We start from the raw sequence: 12,007 nt of genomic DNA on the forward strand, positions 1-12,007 counted from the left end.
AAAAAAGGTCTTCCATCTAAAACTGACATATTTTAATTCAGTGAAAATTTTTACACATATTTCTCAATAAAAAATAAAAAAAGAGAATATACTTCTCATATTTCGAAACTTTTATTACATCCAGTGAACGTACGCTTCTCTAAGTTCGATTTTAGATCAAAACAGCGCAATACCGAGTTTTTTTGAAAAAACTCGGTACAACTCCGTACTCGATATTGAACTTTTATTGAGAAATATGTTCCATGTTTCGAGCATGCAAACTCAAATTTCTGTTTTAAAACTGTGGAGCTGAAATATCCTTAAAAATTTTCTTCAGGCTCATCGCTTGCATTTCCTCTTTCTATCGCGTTCTCTTATCTCAATATAGAATGCAACTGAATTCTTGCAGAGCTCTCAACCACATCCACCACCCCCTTAATGGCCGATATCCCCTTTGCCCGCATCAACCCTCCCTCCTTCAAGCTCCGGTCGCAGTCAACATCTGCACAAAGCCGCCGTTTCACTTCCTGCTTGTCGCCTGAGGGACGGAGAAGGGCTGCCCAAACCATCTCCGCCACGGACAGACCCGCTGCTCCGCCGAGCGTCGATATCTTATCTACCTCCGGTACTGCAGCCTCCCCTTTACTTACTGAGCTATGGATCATGCTTCGCTGTGCGTCTTATTTTTGTTTGTGTTATTGACTGGGCTGGCTTTGGTGGCTTCGGTAGAATACTCTGACGGAAGCGTGGTCTTCCGGTTTGGAGATGCCGCGAAGGTTACAGGGAGGGGTTTGGTGGAGGAGATGGAGCCGAGGAGGTTTCCTAATGGTGAAATGTCAGAACAAAGGGAAGAAAGTTCTGGACTTGAGAGGAGGGGATCTGAATCTTGCCCTGCGTTTGATGAGGGCGGCAGCAGTGGCGATGAATTCAGGACAAGTTCTGTAGGTTTTCGTACGTCAATAGAAAAAGTGGAAAGCGACGTGGGGACGCATGTTTCAGATGCTGGGGAGAAGCTGTCAAAAGATACTGAAGTGTATCCCAGAGTGGCTGTCCTAGAAGAGAGCATTTCTGATTTACTGGATGGAGCGCTGGTATCCGAGGCCTCTGATTTTGAAGTCAGTTTGTTGGCTGCGGAATCCATTGTAACTTCTCAATCTGGAGAAGACCTCAGTTCTGGTTCGGCAGAATTGAAAATGCTGCAGCCCAACGAGGTTGAGAGCGAGATTATTGTAGTCTCTTTACGGCCTGATGAAATTTTGCAGGATGTTGACAAGGAGAGAGGGGCTGGTGCTGAAAGGGAGCTGAGTGGGGGCTCAAGTAATGCACTTCCCCTTGCTTCAGGACCTGTATCACAGGAAGAAGCTGAAACTCCGCAAGTGAGAGACATCGCTGGTACAGAAGTATCAATGGATTATTGCCTTAGAACTACTGAAAGTTTTCTGACAGATAGCAGCGCTTTGAAGAAATATATTTCATCTGAATGCGTTTCAGATTTGAGTTCTCAGGTTAGTTCCAATGGAAAAGCGAAAGAGGGGAAAAGCATCATGGAAGAATCATCTGAGGTGCATTTCATCCCTAATATCTTTGACTACGCCTGTAATTTTTATATGTTCTTAATTTTCTGTGTAAGGTTGAGTGTTCCATATGATAGCCAATAAGTATGTAGTGTGTGGGTAGATTTTTGTGGCTTTTGTGTGTCTTTGTATAGTTATCCTTCTTACAATTGGTGTACAAATGCTTCATCAAATTTTTTTTGACGCTCCTATGCTATAGACACATATGAGAGTGGTGTGTAGGTAGATTATTGCGGTGTTTGTGTATCGAGATGTTCACCATATTTGAGTTGTTTGAAGAAGGATTCAACAACTTTCCTATGCATGCATCTGATCTTGCAGGCAATCTTTATACATGAGAAGCTACCATGTATATTCTATGAAAGCTTGTGCTATTTAATAAATTATCTTAGCTACTTGAGCAAAGAAGATTGACTTGTGGTGTTTAATAAATACTAACCACTTAGAAGGATTATCTAGTGTCAATGTTAATGTTCATAATGCCATGATTATTTAATTTTAGAGCTTTTTTTGAAGCTACATGAGTTGAGAACACATGCATGTGTGGAGGTTTTAACTTTTTGCACCAAAAGAGGAGCCTATAGACTCTCATTTGCAAAGTTACTAGCCCTATAGTGCGACACGTGCTAATTTTATGTGGAATATGATTTTATCGATCAGTAAGATTGTACTATTGACTCAAACCTCAATCCCATTGGTCGAGCTCGACAAGGAGCTCACTGTGCCCTTGAAATTTTTTTTTTTAAGTACAACCTCGCGGCATTGTATGCTAGAGCGTTGTAGCACTACAAGCTAAGGTTGGTGACATAGAGTGGAGCACTCCAACGTTCCAACCCCCAACACCGTGGCCCTACAGTCGGGTTGGAGACAGAGAGTGGAGAGTTGTGCACTCCAAACTCCAGTGTGGCGGCACTGTGAGTCTAACTGAGCAGTTTTTCTTCCCTCTTTTTCTTATTTCAATTAAGGGTTGCATTTTTTGGATGTTTTTAAGTGCATCTCTTATATGTTTTGAAGTAATAACTATGTGTAAAGTGAAAAGAGACAAAGAGAGTGTGGAAAGAGAGATCTATACTATTTATCTCAATTTTCATAATGGATTTCTTGGTGTGGCGTGGTTCTGTGGTTTTTTTCCAGTTTTGGGTTTTTACACATTAAATTCTGTTGTTCTTTTTCTTCACTGTATTTTTTTTTTCTTGTTTGTTTCATTGCGTGATTTTACTTCCCAACAACATGCAATTAAAGAATTTAGAGTTTGTAAGTGTCTTATTTGAGTTTTGACTTTTAATTGTCTTAATTGTATATAAAATATGCTTTTATCTGTTTTATGCTGTTCCATTTGACCTAAGATGGTTTACAAATATGTTAAGTATTCGAATTCCTACTCCTGTTAGAGTTTATTGCGATATTGAAAAAAAATTACGATTTGCCTTCTTCAGTCTTCATTAGTTGCAAGTTTCAGAACTTCGGCTGAAATCATGAAGTCTTTTTATTACTTATTACTAATTACTACTAGATCATATTGGTAGTCCAGAACTTATTATTCAGTTTTCATTAGTTGCATGTTTCAGAAACTTCAGCTGAAATCATGAAGTTTTTTAATTACTTATTACTAATTGCTACTAGATCATATTGGTAGTCCAGAACTTCAAGTTTTATAAAATTAATGCTATTTGATAGGTACTCTGTGCTTCTTCAACCTTGAAACACTTTTACCTGACCTAGACTTCCAAAGTAACATTGTGTAGTTTATTTACAGTAGCAAAGCAGGCAAATATGTGTTGCAATTTTTAATGAGGTAGAATTTGTTTGCGGAGTTGCTCTCTACTACACTGTAACTTCTAGGTGCTTGTTGAAATTTAATCATCATTTGATAGAAGTTTGGCATTTTTCCTCGTTCCTCCTATAACGCTTTTTAGATATTGAATACTGAAGAAGCCAAACAGATTGATGAGGTCGCTAAGATAACTGAAATGGACCAATATTCTTCAACCAAATCAAGGTAATGTCAACTTTTATGACTGAAATATTGAATTAACTGTAGTTGAAATTGACCAGTACCAGCACTTCTTGTAACTTATTTATGGTAAACTTATGCTCTATGGTAGTCATGAGGCTTATCTTAGTTGTCAGTAATTTGGTTTGGGTTTATGCAATTTTCTGATTATTCCTGTTAAGGTATTCTTGCACATAAAATTGGTATTTGCTCTATGCTACGCTTATTATTGTGTTTATTGGTTCTTAGTTTTCTGTTATTTGAAAGAAAAACATAGTTGCGAATCAATAGTGTAATGGCTTTATTGTCGGAAAACATTTAAAGTAAACCATATGTCTTATAAGAATATGAGATATGGAGTTTTTTAAGTGCGTTCGTGTGTTTTTTTTTTTTTTTTTTGCATGAAAGTATCCACTTTATAATAACATGAACTTCGATAGAATATGAAACTTTTTTGTTTGGTTCTAAGAAGTTATATTTCCAAATTATGGTTCAATGAAGTTATGCATTCATAACATCTTCAATAGTTAACAATACTTAGAGAACATATTTTTTCTGCAATTTATGAACATAATTTGTGCAGGTTTTGATAGTCTTCTATTTTAGAGTTAGAATTGAGGTTATTGGGTGATAAAGATCAAATTTTAACACGAATATGAGAAAAATAATGAAAACTGATTGAAAATATATTAAACAGATTTCCCCTGAAGGGCATGGGAGACCAAATAGAGTTTTTTGGTTATTGGGAACTAGGTTTTTCATGGACAAAAGTTTCTATGGTTAATTGTACTCCAAATGTCATATCCGGGAGCACTCTCGATTAAGAATATTCAACTCAGTTCTTGATTCAACATTAAGGGTTCTAAACAACACTTCTAACATGAAAGGTTTAAGCACAAAGGTCATATCCAGGAGCACTCTCGATTAAGAATATTCAGCTCAGTTCTTGATTCAACATTAAGGGTTATAAACAACACTTCTAACATGAAAGATTTTTCATGGGCAGAAGTTTCTATGGTTAATTGTACTCCAAATGTCATATTCGGGAGCACTCTCGATTAAGAATATTCAGCTCAGTTCTTGATTCAACATTAAGGGTTCTAAACAACACTTCTAACATGAAAGGTTTAAGCACAAAGGGTTTAGTTAAGTGCGAGGTACCCATGAGGGGTAAAGCTATGAATAAAAATGTCAATGTGATGGTAGAGAGTTTGGTATCTTCTTTCAAAAAGTTCTAGTGACAATGAGTTGACTCTACTAGATATAAAAAATGCATGATGGTCTTACCATCCAGAGAGAGGGGTTGCCCAAAAAGAGTGAGGAGAGACTTGTAAAAAAGGGTATATGTGATGTGAACATATATTAGATGCAAAAATTGCTTGAGATTACTAGGTGATTGACAAGCTTACCAATTATAAAATTAAAGTTTCACTAGAGCTGATTTTAGAATTTTTTTAGTTGGTGATCAAGCAATAGCATGCAGTTGCAAATAGAGTAGGAGAATAATAAAATAACAACAAAGATACTAAATGCCTATTTGCAATTAACAAAATTCCCACAGTTAACAACTTGAACAGTCACAATGAAATTCCAGCCGGAGAAAACTTGACACAATATTAATGATGCCACTAAGAAGAAGCAAGCACTTAAAGTTTTGTTCAAGGAATGATTATCCGGGAAAGAGGTGACAGGTGGACGGTGGGAGAGTTTTCACTGAATGAGAGGTTGACGTTGGTCAATGGTACGGTCGTTCCCAAATTCAATGTCGAAGAAAGGAGAATGAAGCACATTTACTGGGCCTTGATCATCAAAGACGAAGCCATGATCCAAATTGGGATTAACCATCCATGGAGGAAGGGAAAAAGGGGTGGCTACTTGGAGATAAATAAGTGTGTGGGAGTGGGCAATGGCTTTGGGAATTATGGAGGGGAGAGTGGACAACAATATGGGAGATTAATGGGGGTTGGTAAGGGGAAAAGGCAGCAGCTATGGAAATGGGAAAGGCTTTAATTAGTGGAGTTAATGGGACTGTGAAGGGGAAAAGGTGGCAACTAGGGAATAGGAAAGACTTTAATTAAGTGGAGTTAATGACAGTTGGTAAGGAAAAAAGTCAGCAACTATGGTAATGGGAAAAGCTTTAATTAAGTGGAATTAATGAGGATTGGGAGGAAAAAAAGGTGGAGGGAATACCAAGAGGGTAGGGAAAAGGCTGGCCAACCAAGGGAAAGTAGGAGTTTGGTCGGCTGTTCGGAAGAGGGTGGGAGGCTTAGTTGGTTGTATGGAGGGGAAGGAAAGGGGTCGCCTAACTGTTTGAAGGGTGGGAAGGCCTACTGGCTGCTTGGGAAGGGCTAAAATATTCGGTTGGCTGTTTGGAAGGGTTGGAGTGCTTGGTGGGATGTTTGGAAGGAGGATGGGCGTGAGAGATGCCACGGCGATGGTTGTTGTGTGTTGCTTTGCCCTAATCCTAGGGACTTCACTCTTCTCTCAATAATACTCAAATACACACATAACTCAGAAAAATTAAAGTTTCATTCATAATAATCTCATCTCCATACAATAGCCTAGGACCTCAACTCAATATATAGACCTCAAAACATGAAGACTCTAAATACTAAACGCCCATTAAGCTACAACACAAATAACCCAACATAAGGGTAAAATGGGAAAGACTTAACATAACATGAAATAAGAAAATGAAATACATGAAATAAATCATAAATAAATACTCCAAATCATAGTCATCGATCTATGACTCCTATGATAGATGCGCCAAGAAGATGGATGATAGGCAGTAAATACAGATACCTATGAGTTACTGTAGGAGATCCTTCTTGTGCGTAGCATGCCACCTATGACGCGAATATAGAAGGATCAGATGCATACAAGTTGTGCAGTAAGAGGCAACGAATGCTGCGACGCCTTTGCAATGAATCACCATTAAGCGTCAAATAAATACACTGCCCTCCTGCAAGTGAAGACATATGATGCACAATAAATGCAAGCACCTATAAGTTATGATAGGAGACTAGTTAGTGTACGACAATCTACCTGCATAAAGCAATGAGCAACCCATAGTGCAATTCCACTCCATCGGATCCGTAACATCCATGTAAGCAGACAGAAGGCGTTTACAAACGCCCAAATAAGACACAGCGCAGCACGACACCATACCACCGGATCCACAACATCCATGTAAGTGAACAAAAGGCATTTACAAATGCTCAAATGAGACCCAACACAACACGACGCCATGCCACCAGATCCGTAACATCCATGCAAGCGGGCATAAGACCTTTACAAATTCCTAAGTGAAACCCAGCGCCACACCAACGAACTCGCAATAGGCATACAAGAGGACAAAAGACATCTATAAGCTCTCAAATAAAGCACCGCACATGTTTAAATGACAGTCGCCCGTGCAACTGATCAACATTAAATATTTTAAATATCTCCTAAACACATGTATGGGTTCCGACAAGCATGTTGTAGGTGCATATGTGACGTTTGAGGATGCTGCGCAAGTTAAATAATAAACTCAAGTTCGAGTCCGATCCTTCAATGCGAGTAAATAGGAGTCGTCACGGCTTGAACTATCAAACAAGTATACGGTCGCGGCGTCGACCGAGATATTTATTTAATACATTAATATTAGACTTTCAAGGCATATAAACAATGAAAATTCAATAATAAAGGTATAAAGCCTGCAAAGAACCTGGTCCTTTGTCAGCAATCAAAGTCGATATGGTTCAATCAATATAATAAAAAAGCTTATAAGTCATCCCGATGATGACCGTGTTGAATGTTTATATCAACCAGAACTGGCTAAACACCTTCAAATACCTTCCAAATGCTCACAAAATTCAAAATTCTAAAAATACCAGATCAAAATATTTAAAATTGAAATAAACTACCAAACATGTAAAGCAAATATACCCATCCTCTGCAACAATTTGTCGAGATGGACAAGTTTGAAAATATATTTCAGCTCATAAAGAGTTAATGTTTGATCGAGAATATCACTAAGATTTATTCTCAATCTATCTCATATCAATAATTACGTGGCACGTATCCTCAAACTAACGATTTTGTCCCCAAATGATACCACTAAATTATGATCATGGGCAGAACCTGTATGCACCCCAATGACATTAATCATTGAGATATCAATCAATAGGATATAATTGACAGGGCACAAGCCCTTTGTCAGCTTAGGTGGATTCAAATTTATCTTCTTAGACACATATTCACCCCAGGTCTATAATATACCCTTGGACGACACAACCCATGGCTGCCGACAAAGATCATTTTGTCAGGTTGGGTCGACTACCTTCTTTGACTAAGTAGACCAGGGATCATTATGGCTCGGAATGACAAAATCATGGGATCTTAATCGGGCTCATCACCATTCTCCCATCATCCGGTTTAAGTGTATGATAGTGAAATTTTCAATTTTAAATATCAAACTCTTAAATATCAATCAATGCTGCTACTATCTGTCGGATATCATGTATCTACGCATATAATGTATTCATTTGATGACTAGCCTTAATCAAAAGTTCTCTCTCGTGACTGGGAGGGGTAATTAACTATAGGGGCTTGCGCCTATAGGAAACCAAACTCAGATCTAAAGTCCTCACAAAAGGAGAGTGGAATCTCTGGGTAGTGTATTATTTCAAATCCAATATGTCTTCTGAAAATTTACCATGGAACCTAATTCGTTAAAACTGTCCTTAAAGAGGTAAGGCTAGGCGGTAGATTTTCGGAGCCCATAATAGAAAATCAAATACGAACAAAGCAATATACAATGGTCCTCTTTCGAGAGGAGGACCTTCTCTCCCAAATCCTAGACGCAGCTAGGACCCCTCACAAAAGAAAATTATAGCACTCTCAAATCAAATTATGTATACAAATATAGCATAAATTCTACTACTTATAGCAAACAATAAAACAACAAATTCCAAAATACCCCTCCCCCAATTACCTCTCAAATCAGCCCTCTTTAATTAGGAAATATTTCCTAATTTATCTCTTCCAATTCAGCCCCCAAATCTGCTCTCTTTAGTTAGGAAATATCTCCTAATTAATCTCCTCCAATTCAGCCCCCAAATATGCCATCTTTAATTAGGAAACATCTCCTGATTAATCCCCTTAAAATCAGCCCCCAAATCATCCCTCTTTTGGGGCAATGTGCCAAGAAGTCTCCAAGAAGGAATTCTTGTTGGGGCAAGGAGTTGGAAATGCAACATTTGTGGGTTATAAAAATTTGGCGTCGCGTCCGATCCACGTGATTTAAGTAGAGTTTTAACAAATTAAATTATGGGTAAATTTTTGGAAGTTAGATTAGGTTCTAGATAAGATACTTCTAAGGGATTTTGCCTCATTTGCAAAGAATTTAAGATCTAAGTTTAGGTTTCCTATAGCCGCGGGCCCTTGTTGTTAATTACCCCTCTCGGTGATGAGAGAACACTTTCGATTAAGGCTAGTCATTAGATGAATAATTAATATTCAACAAATACCAGCAATAGATTTATATTTTTAGGATTTTAAATTTATCACCTTATGCTTGAAGTGAATGGTGTGGGGAATGATGATGAACTCAATTAAAATCTCATGTTTCCATCATCCGAAGTTGGCATGGTCCCTAGTCTACTTAGTTAGAAGGGATAATCGACCCAACCTAATTGAATGATACTTGTTTGTAGCCATAGGTTGCTTTGTCCAAGGTTATCTCGTAGATTTAGGATGAATACTTGCTAAGGAATAAATTTCAAGTCAATAAATGGCTTTGTGCTCTATCAAGTTTATCAAATGATTCATTATTCAAGGGTGATAGACATTGGCGAATATATAATCTTTATCGATGACCGTAATATAGTGGTGTCTATCTACAGCAAAACCATCCGATCATAGGGCCCCTACATAACTGTTTACTTGTGTAGTCATTTGTCATTGGGTTAAATCGTCGATTAGAAGAAACATATCATAACATATTGGTGGTGGATTATTTGAGAATGAATCTTTGTGATATTCTCGACTGGACATTTACTCTTTGTGAGCTAAAATTATTCTTTAATTCATCATCCTCGACAAATAGCTATGGGGATCGATGAATTTTGCTTAAAATTTTAATTGATTAATGTCATTGTAAGTATTTAAATTTTGATAGGTATTGAATTTTGAAAATTTAAATAGAACCTGATGGTCAAAGGAAAGGTCGATAATGAAAATGATAGTTCATGTTGCGAAGTTCAGACATGGGACTTCTTGAAACGATTGAAAGTAGCCAAGAACTATGGGTATTTTTACTTGTGCATGGAACTAACCATTCATTGATCTTTTAACACTTTGCTTCCCATTAATTCCAAATTTTATGAATCCATTAATCACCTTGATTCACTATTGCTAGATAGGTAATATGCAGCTGGAATATTGTTTTAAAGAAAGTGGCATTGTTAGCTTTCACAATATCCTCCTTGATTAAGTCTTAGATTCTCAACTCTAGAAAGTAACAGAAAATACTTGCTAGATAGTACAGAAGAGATTTTATCTTTGCGAACTGGCTTTAATGAATTTATTGCAAGATTCTTTCTTCATGTTCCTGCACTCCAATGGAAAATTCTTTTCTTCTTAACAAAGCTTTTGTTAGAATGGTTGCTACTTTATTCTTCTTATTCTTTTTGCGGTATCCTATCTGGTTTTCTTGTCATTGAATTTCTAATAACCTTTGTTTTTATTTTACAAGCCAGGATTGAGGTTGCTTCAGTGCCACAATTTTCACTGTCTTCTGGGGCAGCATTGTTCCCTCATCCTTCTAAGGTATATTGCTATTCTTTGACTGCCTTTCTTAGCAATTTTAAATATAAAATTATTCTGATATTCATTTGAGGGAAAGATCATTACATATTATAAAAAATTGGTATTAAAGCTTAGGTGCTCAAAATATTGCTAAGTGTTAGTTCTTTATTTAGCGTTTCGAGAATGTGCAAGGGGCTAATTTTAGCGAACTACATGTAGATTTGGTACTCATTTGGTAATCTTGTGCTGGGTTTGTAACAAATAAATTCATCACTATTCCTACATAGGGGAAAAATATGCAATCAGGTACTATAGTTTTAGTTATTTTGCCATGGATTTGTTTATTTGTTGCAATATTTTAGGGACCTAGGCTTTTTTTATTGGGGTTGTTGACTTTGTTCTGATCTTTTTTTAGGCAAAGTTCTATGTTTATAAATATGGGGTATCTAAGCCATGTAAAATAAATCTTACTTTAATTGAATGACTTTTTGGTTGAATTTTATTTCTTCTAGTCTTTGAAAATTAGAGGGAAAGTCATCTTCTTATATGTGCATTAAACTTGAATCTTTTATTTTGTGATCTCCTTTCTTGCTTATTTTTATTCTGAAGTTAACGATTTATCAATTTATTAAATAAAAACTTATATAAATTGAATTTTTTTATTGTGGTGTGAATTTTTAATTAAATGTGTGATTTTTTATGAGCTTGAATTTATATGTTATTTCTTTTAGTTGACTATTGCTAGGGCGTCCCTTGAAAGCAACGCATTGTATGGCCTAAATACAGCGACAAGTGTGCAAGGGTTGTTGCACCGGCGCTTGTGTGCAGTGTTAAATAGGCATGGGTTCCCACATCAAGGATGGATGTGGACAAAGAAGCTAGTCCATGAAACTAAAATTCGGATAAAAACTTGGAATATAGGCTCCTTACAAAAAAATTAATGAAATTAATAAATATTATGATTCATAGGAAGATAAATATTTTGTGCATTCAAGAAACTAAATGGGTTGGGAAGAAGGCTAAAGAAATTAATAGTTTAGGATATAAATTATGGTATTCAGATAAGAGTCGTACTATAAATGGTGTAGATGTGATTATAGATAAGAGTTTGAAGGATAATGTTATAAAAATTAACAGAATTGAAAATATAATTATAGCTTTAAAGATTGTTGTTGATGATAAGATTGTTAATATTATAAGTGCTTATGCTCCTCAAGTAGGTTTGGATATGAGTTCTAAATTAAAATTTTGGAATGACTTAGAAGAATTAATACAAAAGATACCGAAGAAAGAGTTTTTATTGGAGGAGATTTAAATGAACATATTGGTAGAGAGATAGATGATTTTAAAAGCATTCATGGAGGCCATGGATTTGGAACGACGAATGAAGGTGGCAAGACCATATTGGATATTTGTTTAGCTTATGATTTTTTAATTGCTAATACCTTATTTAAGAAAAGGAATGAGCATCTCATCACTTATAAAAATAGATATAATACAACCCAGATTAACTATTTTCTTATTAGAAAATTAAATCGTTTAGATTGCAAAGATTGTAAAGTTATTCCGAGTGAAAATTTATGTACCCAACATCGATTATTAGTTTTGGACTTTAAGATAAAGGGGCATAAAATAAAAAATAAAGTAAAACAATTTTCTAAGATTA

At 36.3% G+C, this 12,007-nt stretch overlaps 1 protein-coding gene across 2 annotated transcripts in view; it reads left to right on the forward strand.

The window, feature by feature from the left end:
- Positions 1–268: 268 nt before the first annotated feature.
- The window catches only part of LOC110103005 (probable protein phosphatase 2C 71), a 20,625-nt gene continuing 8,886 nt past the window's right edge, over positions 269–12,007 (forward strand). The window contains exons 1-5 of one of the 2 annotated variants that reach the window (XM_028694444.1): positions 269–604; positions 709–1,371; positions 1,471–1,541; positions 3,470–3,552; positions 10,293–10,362. In XM_028694444.1, coding sequence (XP_028550277.1) covers positions 418–604; positions 709–1,371; positions 1,471–1,541; positions 3,470–3,552; positions 10,293–10,362 — 1,074 coding nt within the window. In that variant the 5' untranslated portion in view covers positions 269–417. Of the gene's footprint in view, positions 605–708; positions 1,542–3,469; positions 3,553–10,292; positions 10,363–12,007 lie in introns of both variants that reach the window. The other variant, XM_020831551.2, reaches the window with a different exon arrangement.

The sequence above is a fragment of the Dendrobium catenatum genome, unplaced genomic scaffold (genome assembly GCF_001605985.2).
Source record: "Dendrobium catenatum unplaced genomic scaffold, ASM160598v2 fragScaff_scaffold_486, whole genome shotgun sequence".
Lineage (NCBI taxonomy): Eukaryota > Viridiplantae > Streptophyta > Magnoliopsida > Asparagales > Orchidaceae > Dendrobium > Dendrobium catenatum.